At 43.0% G+C, this 20,187-nt stretch overlaps 1 protein-coding gene across 1 annotated transcript; it reads right to left on the bottom strand.

Annotated features, from left to right (window-relative positions):
- Positions 1-1,683: 1,683 nt before the first annotated feature.
- On the bottom strand, positions 1,684-20,145 carry FKBP4 (FKBP prolyl isomerase 4). The gene is made up of 10 exons (XM_068181791.1): positions 20,016-20,145; positions 16,431-16,575; positions 15,079-15,221; positions 11,125-11,245; positions 10,401-10,557; positions 9,270-9,360; positions 8,846-8,929; positions 7,995-8,180; positions 7,225-7,464; positions 1,684-4,010 (listed from the first exon to the last, which is right to left on the bottom strand). The coding sequence occupies exons 1-10, from the start codon at positions 20,097-20,099 to the stop codon at positions 3,912-3,914; spliced, it is 1,350 nt and encodes a 449-aa protein (XP_068037892.1). The 5' UTR covers positions 20,100-20,145; the 3' UTR covers positions 1,684-3,911.
- Between the last annotated feature and the right edge of the window lie 42 nt (positions 20,146-20,187).

Genomic DNA, 20,187 nt, shown 5'->3' with positions numbered 1-20,187 from the left:
GGGGCGGCGGCAGGGCCCGCCCGCTGCCCCCGCACCGAACGGCGCGCTCCGGACAGGATTTACACACGCAGACACACACGGGTGGGGTTTACAAAGTCAGGACTGTAACTGTTTATTTCACGCATTGTTTTGGTTTTTTTTTTTGGTTTTTTTTTTTTCTCTATAAGGACATACATAACGAAGTTTATAGTTGAAGTTTACATGCATGACCTCACTCACAAATACCAGTATTGCCACCTTCTACCGGCAACCAGACCCACTTTTAAAGAGAGCACGGAACATCCGCTCAGCTGCCTGAACAGGGCATGTTTAGTGTCCTTAACAGATTTACACTCTCAAACATTTCATAGTTTATGTAGTAACAACAAGGGCACAGTGGTACTTTCAAGACTGCTCACACTTAACAACAGATGCACCATTGACTAGACTTTTTTTAGATGTGCCACAGAAATCACTTTTTGCTTTCAGAAACATGTACAACTATCATGCCTGTAGATTTTTGAAAACTGCGGTTCAACAATTAGAAAATTATCATTAGGACTTGGCCCTTTGCTTTAGCAGCGAAACAGTTTCAGCCACAGAGGCTTGTATTTCCAGGAATAATTAGCAACAAATCAAGGTATTTACTTGGTGAAGAGTAAGTACTCTGGCCTGGCATTCCTGTCCCCCTCAACTGTTTTTCTAGGTCTATAAATCCCTTCTTCTAACCCCAGCTGACATTCACAGTGTTGTTTCCCACAAGAGGGGGTAGTGCTTTGGTGTAAGTTTTTCACATACGTAGGGCTGTTACTATAGTCAGAGCTCATGAAAATCACCTCCACTACCTGGCAACCCTAAGGCGTTATTAGGCAAATGAAATCAGCATTGCCTTAAGTGAAGTGACCTCCCAAGCAGCTCTCTTGCCTCTGGTCCTATCCCACCCACCCCTTGAGATTCGCAGCACTGCAGCTCCCAGCTCTCTAACCAAGCTCCAACCCAGCAGCAGGTGCTGAATTTGGTGTCTGGGGCAGGGCAGCACTCCAAGCAGCCCTTGCTTGGTGACAGTTCCAGGGCCCAAGCTGGGCTGGCACTGCTGCAGGACAGGTACTGGCACTCCCCCAGACCTCATGAGTTTAACTGCTTACACAGTACTTCTGTTTCAGCAAAGGAGACCAGGAATTCACATTGTATTACATGTTAAAACAGGGATACTCTCTGCAATATAAACACAAATTCCAGCCCATGGCATGCCATGCAAAGACATCTTTCTCAACATGAAAAAGTCCATTTATTTTAATCTGAGAGAAACAGATTTTCTACCTTTCTTCTGCAGAGCAGGCAAAAAGATTGCCCCTTCTGCCCCTGTCTCTAAACAGGACACTGGAGTTGCTGAATTTAACACCACGTGATAGGATAAATAACAGTTGAGTTTGAGTACTATGTTCCATGCCTTCAGAGAAAAAAAGCCCACCCCAACCAAAAGCCCCCACAAAATTCAAAAGCACACCCACCCCCAAACAAGACACACAAACTGCAGAAAGAAGCAGAATACCGAGTAATAGCTTTCTTGTGAAATATGGGTACGCAGACATTAGAATCGCTCAGGAGTTTGTAGTTCATTAAAAGTATTTGCAATATGTAAGCCATTATCACTTTCACTTCAAAGCCAGTCACTTTCAGATGTATTGGTTTGGGTTTTCTTCCCCTCTGGTCCAGTTTTACAATGTAGTGGGGTGAAGATGAAGGTAGCAATATGAACATAGAACAACCTTTATGCCTACGTTACAGACTTGCTTTATGCACAGTTTCCAGCAACGTAATTTTTCCCTTTTGAAAATATATGGGTAAATACTGTATCAAATATTGTGGGAATTTACTATGGTAACAAACAAACAACATAAAAAAAATAATCAGGACACTGGCTACGTGGACAAGAAAACACTGACCAAAGGACAGTATATTCTCTCAATTCTGTGCAAATTCCAATAAAAACCCACGAAAAGTTCAGTTTTCTTGAGTTTAATTGGAGCTTTATTACTTAAGCTGTGACTTCACAGTCTTCATCTTCAGCAATTTGCAAAGAGGAGGCATGAAAGAAAGACTACAATACTTAATGGAAGAGACTCCCTACTGAACAGGGGGAAAGAGAGCAATCCCAAGGCAGAAGAACTGGGAGCGCCAATTTGTTCTTAAGTCTCGCATGAGGACTCCTGAAAAAAGCTGATTACTTGAAGCAAATCAAGGAAATTAAATTTAAAAAGCAGAACCTGGGATTAAAGTAAGCTGGAACCAGAAAGAAAAACACCGATGACAAAACGGGGACTAGCGACCTGCCAGCCTCAGCTCTGTGCCTGGGAAGATCATGGAACAGATCCTCCCGGATGCTACGCTAAGGCACATGGAGGACAGGGAGGTGACCAGGGACAGCCAGCACGGCTTCACCAAGGGCAAGTCCCATCTGAGCAGCCTAGCAGCCTTCAATGATGGAGTGACTCCACCGGTGGACAAGGGAAGGGCTACAGGTGTCATTTACCTTCACTTCTGTAATTATCTGCCTTAGACACAGCTCCCCACAACATCCTTCTCTCTAAATTGGACAGAGATGGATGCAGTGGGTGGACTGTTTGATGGATAAGAAATTGGCGCATGGTCACATCTACAGGCTAGTGGTCAACGGCTCAGCGTCCCAATGGACACCAGGGACAAGTGGTGTCCCTCAGGGGTCCATACTGGGACCAGTGTTACCATCATCTTCATCAATGACATGGATGAAGGGGCAGAGTGCACCCTCAGCAAATTTGCAGGTGACACCAAGCTGAGCAGTCCCCTTGACACACCTGAAGGACAGGATGGCAACCAGAGCGACCTGGACAAGCCTGAGAAGTGGGCCCTGTGAAACTCATGAGGCTTCAATAAGGCCAAGTGCAAGGTGCTGCACCTGCGCTGGGGCAACCCCTGGTGTCAATAAAGGCTGGGGGATGAACAGATCCAGAGTAGCCCTGCCAAGAAGGATTTGGGGCTGCTGTTGGACGAGAGGCTGGACATGAGCTGGCAATGTGCACTCACAGCCCAGAAGCCAATTGTAACCTGGGCTGCATCCAAAGCAGTGTGGGCAGCAGGGGAGGGAGAGGATTTTGACCCTGGACTCTGGCGAGACCCCAGCTGGAACACCCCTCTAGGGTCCCCAGCGCAGGAAGGACATCGACCTTTTGGAGCAAGTCCAGAAGGAGGCCCACCAAGATGATTAGAGGGATGAAGCACCTCTCCTTATGAGACAAGAACTGGAATTGTTCAGCCTGGAAAAAAGAAGGCTTTGGGGTGACCAAACTGTGGCATTCCAGTACCTTAAAGGGAACCTACAAGAAACATGGAGAGAGACTATTTACAAGGGCAAGTAGTGACAGCACAAAGGTGGGTGGCTTCAAACTGAAAGAGGCCAGGTTAATATTAGGTATTAGAATGAAATTCTCTACTCTGAGGGTGGTGAGGCACTGGAACAGGCTGCCCAGAGAAGCTGTAGATGCTCCATCCCTGGAAGTATCCCAGACCAGGCTGGATGGAACTCTGAGCAACCTGGTCTAGTGAAGGGTGTGTCCCTGTCCATGGCGGGGGGGATGTGGAACTAGATCTTTGAGGTCCCTTCCAACTCAAGCCATTCTATGATTCTATGAAAATGCAAATAAACCAAGCAGAGTATATCCAGACAGAACCCAAACAGTAACAGAGGCTGAATGAATAAATAAAGTCACTAGGATTAAACCAGATTTATGCTGCCACTCAGCTTCTTAACAGCCACATAAAGCTGTAACTGACTGTGGCATGGTGGCTTCAGCCTCTGCTCCCTTGAAGCCACTATCCAACCAGGTAGAAAAATAAAGGTCTAATTCATTGGAATTTCTTTCATTTACAAAACTAATGGAATAGGGGTTTTCTTATGCTTCTGCTTCAACTTCTGATTTATCTTCAACTCCATTCTGCGCATCTTTCATTTCTGCATCTTCAGCGTGGCTTGTCTGAAGAGTAGCAGATGACTAAATAGAAAGACAAAGAAAATATATTAATACTTTATACAAAATTGCTAGCACAAACATTGTTTGATTCTTATTACTTGGAAAGCTTGTCTATCCTGCCAAACTGAATTAAGATATTAGGATCTTCAGCCAAAAGAAACCAAAAATTTTCACGCATCTAAGAAACCAGAAGCAGTGTAGAGGAGGCCAAAATATAATACTGGTATTAGGTGGTTATGATTCTTAATGTGGCCTGCACACACTTGCCACACAACAATTTCTTAGAAATCTTTTAACTGAAATTCATTTACCAAGCTCCTGCAGGAGCTGCTTTTGCCCTGCTTTAATATTAATGTCATAAATTTTCAGTCATTCCCATGGCCTACCCTAACCCAACTTTTATGAGGCACACTTGCACTCAGCATAAGAAGTATCTTTGTTGGACAACTAGTTTTGTGAAGGGACACTTCAAACTCAACAACAGTGATTTAGATGTCCTGTGCAAGAGCTTAAATGGAAGAAGATATGATCTGACAATGTGGCTGCTCTAAAGCTCTCTCCTTGTGCATCTTCCTCATAAAAAGGTGTGGAAGGCAGAGAGCCACAAGGTAGGGCTCCAAGGTCAGCTTTTACAATAGAACACAGAGCATATAGAGCACATCCTGATCATAGACACATTATAGAGCACATCCTGATCTTGCAATAATTTTCAAGCACAGTAAGGGGAGGAGAAAATATCTTGGCTTGCTCATCTCAAAACCTAGTGCAATGAAATTGCTATTCTACCTGGCAGCCCAGCATCTTGGGCCATCTGTTTCATGATGATCTTAGATGAGAACCAGACAAAACCAAGCAAAGTCTTAAGCATGCAATGCTAGGAGAGCAGAATGGGGGGAGAAAGGGGCAGAATCCTTAAAATCTTACACCAATTTGGCTGCAACACAAACCCACATATAAAAGAACATTCATGCATGAAAGGTCAGTTTTTCATCCTTAGAAGCATTCCAAGAGTTAAGTCTTCTCTCCACAGAAAACATGTTAGCTACCAATCTTGGGCTTAAGATAAGGTGATAAACATCCTGACCTTCAAAAATTCATACTTTACATATGTGAACTTTTCCAATTAATGAAACGACCTACTGATGCAAGAATGGCTGTTGAATTTAACAGTCTGTGTCAGGAACATCAGAACTGCAGTCCAAGCTATCTTCTTAGCAATCAGAAGACAATTAGTAAACAAACTCTTTTCTCCAGAACTCTGAACTTCTACTACACCACCACTAACAGACACTGTTGGGGCTAGAGTAAAGCAACATTACAAATGCATTAAGAGGAAAACAAGCTTTTCTTGAAAGAAAACTACCTCAAGACTGGCCCAGGGAGTAAGCATCCTTTATAGTTCCATCAATCCCATTTCATATAAAACCATATCCATTTAAGGCAGGCCAGATGGCTCAGTGAAAAAAACCCCAGCACATTGCACATTCCCAAGATCATCTAACTTGTTGGGAAGAATTCACCAGGCCAGTGGAATCGAGGCCTGTATCAGCAATAGTGTGTCCAGCAGGATCAGGGCAGGGATTGTCCTCTTGCACTTGGCAATGGTGAGGGCCACACCTCAAATCCTGTGTCCAGTGTTAGATGCCAAACGATAATCTTTCATTTACATTTGGCTGGAGTCCAACCTAAAGGATTCTACAACTTTAAACTGATGCTATCCCAAGCAGATAGGGAAATTGGAACTAAGGGCCATGGTTTTTCCAACATCCTAAACAGTCTGCAGTGCAAAGACTATGAGTCTGCCTTTTGCCAAGAATATTACTCTACCAATTATCTGTCTTAGGAGTTGAAGAAAGCTCAAGGCTTTTGAAGTTTTAGTAGGTATAGCTTGTTTCAGCAATCCACTCTTCCTATCTCAACAGATCTTGCTGTATCCCACACCTAGTGGAGGAAGCCAGATTTCCAGCAGCTGTGCAAGCTGAAAGGATTCTTCACAACAGAGCCTGACAGCTGGCAACTAAATCTTGCCATTTCAGAAGTGAAGATGCCCAACAGTGAAATAATTCTACTTTAGTTGCTGTATCTTTATATTCCTGAGATTTTTTTATTAAAGCCTACCAAAATTAAGATACTGTGCGACTTTACATCACTGTGTCTAGAAGGACAGAATACTTTCTTTTAAGCTCCAATACACAAGGACTGTTGACATCAGGCTGCTTTAGCCAAAAAGAGAAGAGACAGAGGGAAGCATTTTGTGTAGGAAATTGTCAGATGACAGTCTGAAACAGCTGAGCTGTCAGGATACACTCATCTGAGGATATCATGCCTCTGGAAAGACTCAATGACACAGTTAACCAAAGGAGATTGATGTACCAATATCCGGCAATTTTTAATGTTCTTCATGCATATTCTGGAAAGGTGAAAATAACCTCCCAAGATACAAGCTTCTGTACTCCTCATTACTGAGGAAATTTATGAGTCTGACATAAATCCCAGATTTTTCTGAGAAGTTACAGGTCCATCTTGTCCTTTTAGACCATCAGATTTAAGGAATGTGATTCTCACCAGTAACCTGAAATATTTCTTGGTAGCTAATACAATCTCGTTATAACCTGTATTCACCTACTGCCATTATTAACTGAACTAGTATTTACTAAAATTCTAGTGAAAGCTTATTAGGAAAACCATCCATACAGAATAATCAATCTTCTGACACTTCATAATCTATCTGTGACATTTGTAATGGAGACCATCAACCACATCCTAATGTCTCTGTGAGAAGCAAGATGGTGCTCAGCACCCTCTGTATGACAGACACAAGTTCTCACTAGATGGGCACCCCAGGCACCAGAACAGCTTGTTCTTTGCAACTAAAGCCTGTTCTTTGTTCTAGGCTCTAGAGGGATAGGTGCTTTTTCCACTTCTAGAACTTCATGTTTGCATCTCATCACTTCAACTGGCTTCTGATTCACACTGGTCTGTGGCAAATTCAGTTGAAATAGGTGAAAGCTTTCTATGCAATGGTTGATACTGCTGGTTTTCCTGTTCAAGCAAAATGGCCTAATAATTTTGACTGTTGGCATTTTGAGTTCCATCCCTGCTCCCCAAAGGAGACTACTTAAGTGTTCTCCTGCTATAATTATCTGTAATAAGAAGCAAGGTGAGTAACTAAACCACTGTTCCTTGTGTAACACATGACACCACCTGCTGTAATGTTCAGAGTAGTGTTACTTACCTTTAAGTCTTTGTCTGCCAGCCTTTGGAACATGTTGGCATACATCTTTTTCTCCTTCTCGTGCTGCTCCCGTATTTTTTGCTGACAAGTCACCAGCTGCACTTTGGCAGCTTTGTTACTCGGATAAAGCTGTATCACTTTCTGGAAATCTGCTCGGGCCAACTCAAAGTCATTGACAGCCAAGTGAGCTTCTCCACGCCGGAAAAGGCCTTTTTCATTGTTGCTATCCAATTCGAGTGCCTGCATTCAAAAAAACCAAAACCACATTCAGCAACTATTTTTCTTTTATAAAAATAATATGCAGTAAGAACACCAGCGACTGCTAGGAACTGTGCCTTCTGAAGTAGACTTAGCAGTCTTGTCGGGGTTACAAATAAAGTCAGTGGAATACAACAGAAGTAAATACAAAGAGGAATGAATATAGTAGGCTATTTGACAAGAGAACCAGCAAGTCTAAGATTTAGTCAGGGAGTAATCCTGCTCTTTGAAAGGCCTTTGCCAACATGACTACCTTCACCACATCTCAAGTGTTTCTTATTTCTAAAGACTTGAATATTCTCAATGTAGCAGCAAGTTAGTAAAAGATGTTCAAAGGGCACTAATTATGAAATAATCTGTTGGATATTTTTAGTGCACTAAAAATTCCATACTACCTAAATGACAGCTGGTAAGGAAAACCAAACAGTACATTGGCCTGCTGTCCCTAAAATGTTCAAAGCAAGACAAACTGTCAGACTGCTTGGGCAGTTTAAGAAATAAACTCCTACTACCTTGTTGCAGTTCTCCAAAGCCTGGGAGTATTCCTTGAGCTTGAGATGGCACATAGCTAAGTTAAGGTGGGCAGCAAGCCTCAGGCTTTTGGCTTTTGATTCTTCCTCCTCGGAGAGTCCTGACTCGTGCTCCAGCCATGACACAATCTTCTTATACTGTAATGCTGCCCGCTTGTATTTCCCCTCCTGTAAACAAGGCAATTCAATTATCACACAGCTCATCACAGAACTTTTATCTCCCTCTTGTCCCTTTTGCCTGCCTTGAGCAATACATCTCAAAAACCCCATCTGATCAAAAAGTAACTTCTATCATCCAAAATACTTCTGATAGCCATTCCTGCACAGGACCAGAAAATCTTTAGGAATACTTAACTAGTTCCCCATTAGAGCTAGGGGTATATGCCAGCACTGATACTTCACTGAACTCCTACCTTTATATTCAACTTTTGATATAAAAATAAGGGAAGATGGGGCATTCTCAAAATGCTATACAAAGATAATAGAAAACTCTTCCTTTAGCCACTGAAATTGTTTTAAACAGCTTCTCCAACAGGTCTACCCAAATGAATGTTGTTCACTCATAGCATTGTCCCACAGCAGGAACTGAAATACGGTACACCCCACAGTGTTATCTGTAGATACAGCAAACAGCTCTAACAGAGAGCTCCCTGCAGAGGCAGCTCTTTGGATAATCCGAGTTTCTTTTTTAAAACACGTTCCCCTCCAGTTCTCCCTGTAAATCTCACAGAATACCACGAACACCTCTCAGAAATTACAGAAGCTGTAAACATCATTATCAACTCATGACATGGACCAAGAAATGCTATTATTACTTGGGGACTGTAACTTACCTTGAAGTACTGAGTGCCTCTCTCCTTCACAATGCAGCTCTGTTCCAGCTTCTCATCCGTGCTCATTTCCCAGGACTCCTTAGCCTACCCAAACAGGAACAGTTCCAGTCAACTTCAATGCAACTTCTAAGGAAATCAAGTAGCTATGTTGTTTCCTACTAACAGTATGGTTGAAGTAAGTCTGGCAAAGCAGAGCTTTGCACTGCTAATGGAAACCAGCCTAGAGCACGAGAGATGGTGACAGGGATACAGGAAGAATAAGGACCATTTCAGCCAAGAGCTCCCAGCATGTCACCATCATCTCTGGCAACAGTGGCCTCCTTGTTTCACATCAACATTCAAGGATTCCATTGTCATCGTTTAAGCTGCTCCCACTTCTTCCCCCAATCCTGGATCTCTTTAGGATTTCATCTCTTGTTCTCACCTTTTCAAAGCTTTTGAGTTTCACTTCATACTGCAGCTCTGCATCTGGAGGGATCTTAAATTTCTCATTCCCAGCACTTCCAAAACCATAGCTGTAAAATGGTGGGGGGGAAGGAGAAACAAAAATTATAAAGAAGAGAGTTCAAAACTATCCATCCAGCTATATTTGCTACATAGGAAGATGGAGACAAAAACCTCATGCAAATTTGGGAAGCGCATAAATTATTATTACAAGACAAAGGTTTGAAGAATTCTAGGTACAATTCTAAAATTAGCAAGTACAAGGTAGAAGAAAGTAAGAGAAACCTAGTATTGGCTTCAGTAATCTTTCAACAGCTCCTATTATTTTATTAGTTTTTTAGTTTACTTTAAGGAAAAGCAAGTAATCCCTTCATAAAAAAAAACCCAAATTAAACCAACCAGCTTTCAAATTACAACTATCATATTTAATATTCATGTCTGAAACTGAGTGTTGCATTCAGAGCACCTGTATTTTAGGTCTATTCTTAGAAAAGCAAAGAGAATAAATACCAAGATTAGGTGAGCAGCTGTACACTTAACACACTGCTAACCAGCTGGCAAACAGGAAATGCCTACAGAGAGGTACTGCAATGCAACTCCAGTAAGAGCTGCATATTAGCAGGAAAACCCTCTAGATCAGATTGCTTCCCTTTTCTGCTCCCATCGGGCTCAGTTACAGTTAAAAAAAAACTCAGTAAAAACTGAAATAAATTAAAGTTTGATGAAAACAATCTGTGCAACCCCACTTGTTTCAGAAGTGTTCTCACTGTAAAGAGACAATTCTGCCTATATCCAAGTCTACATATGGACTGTTTTACAGTAATCAGTCATGAAGAGGAATCACAAAAATCTAAGTTAGAGAGCAACACATTTTTTAAAAAATATTCAGAAGTCAACATTACAGAGAGTAATGTAAGTCATTTTTTTCTGGACTGCTACTGCTTCACTATGAAGTGGCAAAGCACGATACTTCTCGTACATCAGTTTTTGGGGCTTATCCAAGTTTTTACCACAGCACTGAAAAAAGCTGAAAGGTATTATAACAAAATATTTCTTTCTTGCCAGATGATTGTATAAGCCCTTCCTGTATCTAACAACAGAAACAGCATACCTGGGCTTGAGATAGAACACGGATTCCTCTGATTTCTCCATTTTCTGAATTGCTTTCTCCAGACCATGAGGAATATCGAAGTTTTCACCTTCTCCAATCTCAAACCGCAATTCCCGCTTGTCAAAAACACGATCTCCGTGTCGGCCTTCAATCTGGACTGGTAACAAAAACCAGAACAGAGAGAGAAATCAGAAGGTATCTACGAATGGCAGCGGGCAGGTGCCCAGGAGTGCACAGGGAGTTCTATACAGGCAGGCAGCACACACACAAGTGCCAAAGCCTCCTTCTGAAGAGTCTTTTCTCTTTTAGCAGCTACCTATGGCATAGCAGCTACTGGCAGCACACAGAATCTCTGCTTTCAATTTAACAGCCCCTTTTTTGTTGTTCATTAAAGTGTTTGTTTTTGCCACTCTGACAAGTGCTAGAATGACTTCCCCTTTTGTTCCACAGCACATGGAAATACTTTATGAGACTCCATCACCTTTTGTGATCAGATAAGCACTTCAACAGATTCAGTATCACCAGAAAACACAGTTGCTGCTGGAAAATGTAAACCTTGTTAGAAACAGGAGAAGGAAAGCTTACTCTAGGTTGTTAAGTAACTTGGTACAGAAAAGAGAAGCCACCTATGCCTCTGCCTCAGGACATGCAGTTGTAGATTGTGAAAAGGTTCTGCCATCCCTCACTGCAAATCCATTCACTATTTGTTTAACAACACACTTACTCTCTACAAGTGCATCCTCATTGGGCCTGGAGTAGCCCTCCCCTTTTTTACGGATTCTTCGGATGATGCCACCGTCTTCTTCATCAGTGAGGTCCTCCCCCTTGAACTCAAAAAGTTCTATCTGTGGAGAGAAGAAAAGCCTTGCATTTATTCTCATTAGACCAATTCAGTAACTCACAGGATTTATTCTCCAGAGATCTTTGAAACTTTGAACTCGCTGCTGCAGCTAACTGTTTAGGATTTTTAAGAGCTAATGTTAATGTAGGAGACAGGTATCCAATCTGAATTTCTGAATCTTCACATGCCCTCACAAGTAAATGTAAATCATAGTTTCAAGTGGGAGTACCAAAATGACATATAAAAACAGTCTAGTTACAAAAGGTATTTGTCATTGCTGCTGTGAAGTGAAGAATAAAAAATCATATCCTATTGTTGAGTAAAACAATAGTGAAAACTATTCCTAAGCACAAAAAAGCATGCCATTATAATCAGCATTGTTTAAACTATCCCATTAAAAAAAAAAGTTCAGAGCTGATGCTGCAGACAGTCCCGACACTGGACTTAAGATAACTGGAATGCAAAAGGAACTGAATGTCCACCAGTACTTCCACTTTTTATTTTAATTGATATCTAGTAACAAATAATATTCTGGTCTTTCTTTTCAGTCAGTCTGAAAAAAGTAATTCCTGAACATCCTACTGATGACCATACAGGTGTGTACCTCCCCTTTTTTATTCCCCCCAGCCTGAACAATACTATTCTATGGAATAATCTAGCTGTTTACATTGCTCAGTAAAAGTAATCATGAGGGAAAAAAAAAACAAAACCACCACCAGATCATACAGATCATAAAAGAACTTCCAAATCACAGGACATGCATTATTTCTTGTCATAAAGAAATGTTGATGTGATGACACAGGTACAAAATCTCTTAATGTAAATTCTAGAGGGTCTTTTGTAAAGCAACTCATACAAGATTTTGGAATGGGGATAGGCACTTGCAAAAGAACCCTGCTGATACTGTGTTAAGTAATAAAAAGTAAACCTAGGTAAAACTGAAAGAGTGGCAACTTAAAGACTTTAGCTGCTTGAGAGTCATACTAGGCAGAAACTACTTAAACCTAATAAACTTGGGAAAATTTTCTGGATCTAAGTTCCTACCCAAACCCCTGATCAGGACACATCCAGCACTGCTGACTTGTTGCAGCCAGTAAGCCCCAGGCTATTTTGTTAGGGAAGCACAAAACCATCATAGGTAGCTTTGGTCTTTTTCTTTCTTTCCCCTCTTCCCTTCAACATAACTGCTCAGGCAGGCATTAGGGGATTTCACAACTCATGAATTGTGAAATTCTCACTAGTTTTACCTAAATACATACCCAGAAAATGGAGGGGCCAGACTGGCAGCATCAAGACAAGTCCAGTGGGAAGTGAATAACCTGGGTGACCGCATGGGACAGACTTAGGAGTAGCCTGATGGACCAAATCTCATCTGGCACTTCATGCTTTTATTTATCCCAATGTTAGGTATTACCTCTTGTTGAAGGACAATGACAGCTTCTCTGCTTTCTGCTGTCCATGTGCATCCTCTGTAGTAGGGCTAAGCCCTTAAGAATGCCCCACTGTGCTGCCAAGGTAGAAGGCCTTGAACTTTTAGCTTGCATTTCAATCATCAGCTCAGCCCTGATTACACTTGGTATCACTTGCATAGAAGCACATAGCACTCCAACATGTGTAGTTTGATCCAATACAACTAAGCCATTAATAATGTCAGATTTCTATGTAAGAAAATGCTGTTTATGAACAGCTCTACATGATATTATTTTTCAGAAATAATGATATTAATTTTGATGTACTCAAAGTGAGTAAGCTATCATCCCTTAGTGGACACTACCTGCTAGCAATATTGTTTTAATCTTTCCACACAGAATATATCTTTAATCTTATTACTCAGAAGTCTATGGTTAAAAAAAAAAAAAAAAAGCAAATACACTATCCAAATGCAAAGCAAATTCAATATCCAGTTATGTTAAGACCAATAGCACCTGGCCTGTATGAGCAATGGTGTGGCCAGGAGGATCAGGACAGTGATTGTCACCCTGTAATAGACACCTCACATCCTGGGCTCAGTTTTGGGCCTTTCAGTTCAGGAAGGACATTGAGGTGCTGGAGTGTGTCCAGAGAAGGGCAACAGAGCTGGTGAAGGGTCTGGAGCACAAGTCCCACGAGAAGCTGCTTGAGAGAGCTGGAGGTGTTTAGCCTGGAGAGAAAGAGGTTCTTGGGGGGATCCTTCTCGCTTTCTACAATTCCCTGAAAGGAGGCTGTTGCCAGATGGGGTCAGTCCCTTCTTCCAAGTAACAAGACACAGAACAAGAAGAAATGGCCTCAAGGGTACACCAGGGGAGGTTTAGAATGGATATTAGCATTAGAACAGGCTGCCCAGGGAAGTGGGTGAGTCACCCTCCCCGGAGGTATTTAGGTCTAGATGTGGCATTGGGTTGGGTTAATGGTTTAGTGATGGACTTGGCAGTGTCAGATTTATGATTGGACTCAATGGTCTTGAAGGTTTTTTCCAACCTAAATGGCTCTATGTATAATTTACCCTTCTTAACAGATGCTCATTGTTTCCAATAAAATCTAAACAGACTTTCAGTCTTTGAATAACTCCATGAGCTATTTTCACCTTTTTCAGATATTAGATAAAACATTCAATCTCAGAGCAATCATCAGTTTTAAAGCTTTCCTTATGTCTCCAACTGTGGGATTCCATTCCATTGATTAAGTGCTTTAGAGCAAAGTAATTTTAAAAATTACACTTAAGAGTCTGCCTTCTCTCAGGTAGAATTTATTTTGAAGCAATTGTTAGCAAATTGAACTGTTTCAACACTAAGAAAAATACATCCCCTCCAAACACTGTTGAGACTGTCAGGGTATGCTCCAGAAACAGCTTTTATGTCATCCTACATGGAAAAATCAAATACAAGTCTCAGCATTCTGAGTAACCATTCTCACTTCTGAAATAAGACACAAGAGACAGCTGCTGTTTCCACCCCCTTTGGGAAAGGAGGGGGAAGATGTGGAGGAAAATTACTTTTAAGGTCAGTAGGAAATAAAATCTCTCATCTCCTGGTGAGGCTGAGACACACCAAGGATAACTGGCTCCATGCTTACCAAGACATGCAGCTCGTCCCCAGGAGAGCAGCTGGCCATGTGAGTTGTCAAACTGGGTTACCCAGCTGCCAAACTCAAGACTGCTGAGTCTGTCACAGGCACTGAGTGAGTGCACAGGACTTCATCTATGGGGGCAGGATTCATCAGTGTAGCCTGGATGCACAGAGAGACTTTGGGAATGAACCAGCAACCTGAATCCAAACTGGTTTTATGGTGCTTTAAGGCTGACTGAAAAGCTCAGCTCTACAGAAAAGAGTTTGTAATTGCAGAGCTGTTCAAATATTGTATTCCAGCAGTTTACATGGGGCAATTACCTCTTTTCTCCCTGAAAGAGCTCATAAGAGGTAATGTTAATGTTGTAAAGAAAACACAAGTAAGTATAAAAAATGTATTACTGAGGGCATTAATTGCTCTTCCTGTTGTTGAAAACCTCACAACTTTAATGTATCATTACTCTGAATGTTATGAAGTGGATTAAAGATTTCGTTTTTACTTCAGTCTATCACTGAAATAGTCTGCCCTCCCAGCCTGTACTTTACTGCTGCAAATCACTCAGTAACTGCAGCATTACAACTGAACACTGAAGATCATTCAAGTGTTTTAAAAACTCAAAGAGAATGGAACCCAAGCCATTATAGAACAGTGGCAGCCAGACTAAAATTTGGTCCACGCTACCTGAAACAGATGCTATTATTTTCCTTAGGAAATGTAACAAACCTGTTTTAAAAGGAAATTGCATCACACATTTTTACAAGCATACAGTTTTAGTGACCATCTCTCACTTACCTCAAAAATCAGTGTAGCATTGGGAGGTATCTTTGGGGGACTCCCAGCTGAGCCATAGGCATATTCTGGTTTACACGTAATCCGACAGATTTCACCTATCTTCATAGTGGCCACAGCAATGTCCCATGCTTTGATCACCTCACCTGTACAAGTCAAACGCCAATCACACATGAAAGGCATGATCAGGTGAAACTGAGCATCATCACTTTTAGTATACAAAAGTTAAGGCAGCAGAAACACTGAAGAACTTGTGCTCACTCTCACTTACATACATCAGTTTTAAGCCTAATTAAATTCTGAAGTTTCCCAGGGACCCAAATTTGGCCCAAACATTTCTTCATTCCAGGTGTAACAATTCTTTTCATAGAATAACAGAACACAGACACCAATTGAAGTGCTTGGCACAGTCCCAAGTGCGAGGAAGTAACAATAAACTCTTCCGAGAGGAAGGCCTTAGGGTGAGAGACTGCCTGCTCCTGTTTTGAAAGCAATCCAAACCAGCAGCCTTTTCTGTTCATACTTTATCAGCTGGCAAAGAACAGCACCAGTGGTAACTAAAAGTTACACACATTTGTAATAGAAAGGGAGAACAAAGTAGCAGCATTCCTTTGCAGGGGAAGAAAACCTGTAATAAAAAAATCCCCTCTCTTACTCAAGCTGTTCTAATTGCTTCTCCTCTTAACTCATCAAGCACACTTTCTATTAGTCTTGTATTAATAGGTACACTTAATATCATCTCAAATTGCAGTACAATTAATTTACCTCTTTTTAAAAAGGAGGTATTATCTATTTTTTAAAAGCAGAAGGCAAAGAACTTCCAGGAAAGAACACAAGACTGAGTAATAAGATTTGCAGGAACAGTGATGCTCAAATTTTCCAAAATTGAAAGAATTTGATAATGAAGAGATGCACTGCTCAAAGACTCATATTTGGGTTAACTTGAGAATTTTGTGGAAAAGAGAGTATGTTTCATCATAAGACAGCTGACTGCTGCCCCTGTGTACCCTGTGCCAGTATCTGGTCACAATTAAGCACTCCTGAACTGAGGTCTGCCCCCCCCCCCCCAAAAAAATGCATACTCTGGCTCTTTAACTACCCTTTATCTCTACATTTCAAGACAGATTTGCTCCCCTGGAGTGCTTTGTTTGAGGCTTGTGAATTCTTCAGCAGGCCTTTTAAGGGGCTACACAGTTCTCTCATTCAGAAAAATCTCACATTCTGATGGGACCATTCTAAGAGAATAAACCCTGAAAACCAGTTTAAGTAGCAATTTTGAAAAGCAAAGGAACCACACAAGGGAATCCTGTCTCAATTATTACCAAAACTGATCAGCACCAAACACAAGATATTACCTTTCCCCAAGTCAAATGAGAATTTGTCTTTTCTGTCCAGACTGGAGTCAAATTTTGTGCCATCGAGAAGCCACCCCGTGTAATGGACGGTCACCTTATCACCTATCATCGGAGACTCTGTCCCACTGCCTTCTCTCTTGACAACCTGAGGAAAACAGCCATTAGTATTAACATCACAGAAATCAAGTCTGCCTGTCCACTGGACATGAATCACAAATGCCTAGATATGCATGTTATCATCCTCAGCAGACAAAGGATTTGCAGGTTTCTTTCAGTCACCTGGGAATGGACTGGCTGTTCTTTCTGCAGATTAGCAGTGCTGCAAATGCAGAACCTCAAGATGGCTGTGCTGTGATACAAGAATTTAACGGGCAACAGTTGGCAGCAGCTTAGAGATCTCTGCATTAGGCAGGGTTTTTTCTTCTTTATTCAAGTATTTGCCTCATCACCTCTCTATCATCACGCCTGAGTTCAGTGCTCTAGGCAAAGCACTTAAACAAGAGAACGAGGTAGTTATTTCCATGTAAAATCTATTCCAACATGTAATCTGAAATTATTCGAGTTAAACCAGGCAGTTTAATGAAGGTTAGCAGTGTCTCACCCCAAGCACGTTAGTTCTATCAGCCTACAGAGTAACACCTGAAAATTATTGATCGCAGTAATTTTGTCTCCTCACAATTCTGACATGGATGGCCAGCATCCTCGTCTCACATACAGCTGCAAGGATTTCATTTTCTTCTCAGGGTGCTCCCCAGCCTGCCCAGCAAGACAAGTATTAAATAAATCTAGACTATTCAGAAAGTGGGGACAATCTCTCTGGTGTTGAAGCTTATATAAAATTAGAGAATAGTGACATATCTCACAGGCAAGGATGCGAGGCTTTGCACATAACAGGATTCCTGAAGTTCAGGTTTGAATTTTGAATTTTTTCCAATATAGACTGAAACCAGCTAGCCCTATGCCAAAGTTCTGCATTATCTTAGCCAGGCAAAAGGGGACCAATGGAGGACCCTATTTGCTTGCATCATGGAAACCTCGAAAACATTCTATTATAGAAGATAAACATCTATTCAAGGGCAGTTACAGGGCATCCCTCCTTTAAATGTCATGTTTAGATATCAATCGTGTTTTTCACTGAATGAGGCAGACTTTTGGGAATCTCCTTCACAAATTTCAGTTTCCTGCAACCCACCACTGTCGATCTCCCACCTGGCCTCCCACCATCCCTGTGACTGACTATCCAACTGAACTTATTTGGACCCTCCATCCAAAACCAAAGCTTCACCACTGACAGCTTCTGTCAGACTAACAAGCTGAAAGCATAAAACAAAAATACCCCCACAAACAAAGAAAACCTAGAAAAAATCCTGGCTGCTTGTTTTCTAAGGAAAGGATGCTACACGTGAAAAGGGATGCCTGTCCTCACACAGCACACCATCCCTTTAACCCCGAACCAGCACCACAGCAGTTATTAGCATTACAAAACTAATCTATTGATGTCTCCCCAAGGAAGGCAAACGTTCAAGCAACCACTCTCACAGAGATAAGGAAATAGAGAAGTACGAGAAAGACACATGAATCAGGTAAGCAACCTGGCCTACATCATGCTTAGCAGATGCAATTTGCCGATCTGAATAAAGCAGATGCAAACTAGCACTTTAAAGCAGCCATCCGATGTAGTTTTGAAAAACTAACTGCATTTAATAGAAATTTACTAAACTTTACCAAATGCCATATTCTTGTAGTGTCATCGCTTGCAGGCCAGGAGGAATGTCCCCACTTCTTGCCGGCGCGGGGACCCCTTCAAGCTAGAGTAACACCTATCTGACTTTCATTATTTATACAGTTTATTCTTTTGCATTGCTTCCATTTTGAAGAGACTAAAGTTTCACTTCTGAATATGGCAATCCTATTTTCTGTAAGGTTTACATTTCCTTTTCAGATGAAGAAACAGGATTTTTCAGTTCATATGGCATTTCAAATGGTTTATTTCCAAACTTATTTACTTATTCTAGTATTCTATTGTGCAAGTATATTCAGCAATATCGGGCAAAAAACTGTGGATACTATTCTGATAGACAGCTAATGAGCAAATAAACACACTTCTGGAATCACTGCAGCAATGCCAGTACAAAACTGGTGTAGGTTAGTTCAGAGCTAGACGCTTGATTTCAGTGGATGCATTTTGCACTCCAGCAATTACGTAAAAAGAAAATCCATGAAGGCTGGACTTTGTGACCTCTACGGTATTTTACTTATCATGTCACAATCTCAATTTTTGTGATTTTCACAACCTCACTTCATTTGCTAGTGTTTTCTTCTCCCCTTCTCTAAAAAAAACAAACGAACAAATAAACAAACAACCCAAAAAACACCTGCTGCTTCTACATCATCAAAAAGTAGGTACTGCATGAATCAGGCAGACCCGCACTGCCCTTCTACCACGCTCAAAGGATCTGGGCTGCGGGAGACCGGGGCAGCCGAGCAGATGAGAACTCTGACCTGATACTCTACGATGTGCAAAACCCAAAAAGTCTCACCTAAACATGCTAGCAGGAAACATGGAAAAGCAGAAATATAGCAGCCAGCATCTTGAATCTGCTCCCTGAAACCCCTCCTGAACGGGAGACAGCGCCTCTGTAATGAACCCAGAATACAGAAGGCTCTAAAGGTTAAACCCAGAATTTTGCCTTTGCCGTAGTGCCCCTTTCTCCTCCTGACCACCGTAACTTCGAAATTTTACTGCGGTTGAATAACACTTCTAAATAATCGCTGAAGTTTATAGCAGAGCCTAAGGAAGTTTCTAGAGATATGGAAATAGGCAACGTCTGACAGAGGAAGTTCGCGCAACTCCCCCTCACGGTATAAATCCCGCTGCCCTTATCGCCAGCCTCCCCAGTACAAAGGAGAGCAGCCGCTCCGCCGCGCCGGGGACCTGCCCGGCCGCCGGCCCAGCGGCACCGAGGGGCGGCCGGGCCGCTCCGGCCGCCGGCCCGCGCAGCCCGGGCCCGGGGGCTGCCCGGAGCCCGCGCCCGGGGCCTGCGGGGAGGCACAGCCGGGCACGGCGGGGCCGGGCACCGAGCGCACGTGCCCTGCCGGGGCTCCATCTTTAATTCCCAGCCGCGGACACGTGCTGGGGGGGCGGGGATGGACCCGGACCCTCACAAGCCGCCCCCTCCCGCATCTTGCCCTAAACGGCGGAGGAAAGCCCAAACGCAGGGAGAAGCGCCTTTTCGCTGCACAGCCCCCCCGTGACCCCGAGCTCTGCCGGCGGGCAGCCCAGGCTGCGGCTCGCCCCGGGAGGAGCGGGAAGACCCCGCAGCCAGCCGGGAAGCGCTTGCGCAGCCGGGGCGCGCTCCCGCCCTCCGCCGCTGTTGTTTAATCGCCCGCGCTGCGCCAGCTCTGCCTGGATGCCCGGGGACCGCCTCGTCCCCTTCCCCACGGGGCACACAATGGGCCCGGTAGGGCCAGGGCGCCCAGGGAGCACTCGCTTGCAGGCCAGGAGGAATGTCCCCGCTCCCCACCGGCGCGGGGACCCCTCCGAGCTAGCGCGGAGGGTGGGGATGGGGAGCAGCCGCCCAGTACCTTGAGGACGCCCTCATCCTGCTTGGGAGTGATGTCCACCCCTTCCAGGGGAGCTCCGTCCGCTTTCATCTCCTCCGCCGTCATGCTGCCTGCCGCTGCCACCTCTGCGCAGGGAAGGGCCGCCTGGCGGGCTCGGTCCTGCGGTGAGCGCCTGGCTGCGCCTGGGATAGCG

Source organism: Anomalospiza imberbis, chromosome 2, assembly GCF_031753505.1.
Source record: "Anomalospiza imberbis isolate Cuckoo-Finch-1a 21T00152 chromosome 2, ASM3175350v1, whole genome shotgun sequence".
NCBI classification, from domain to species: Eukaryota; Metazoa; Chordata; class Aves; order Passeriformes; family Viduidae; genus Anomalospiza; species Anomalospiza imberbis.
The sequence above is the reverse complement of the archived record's forward strand: the minus strand, read 5'-3'. Positions and strand labels throughout refer to the sequence as shown.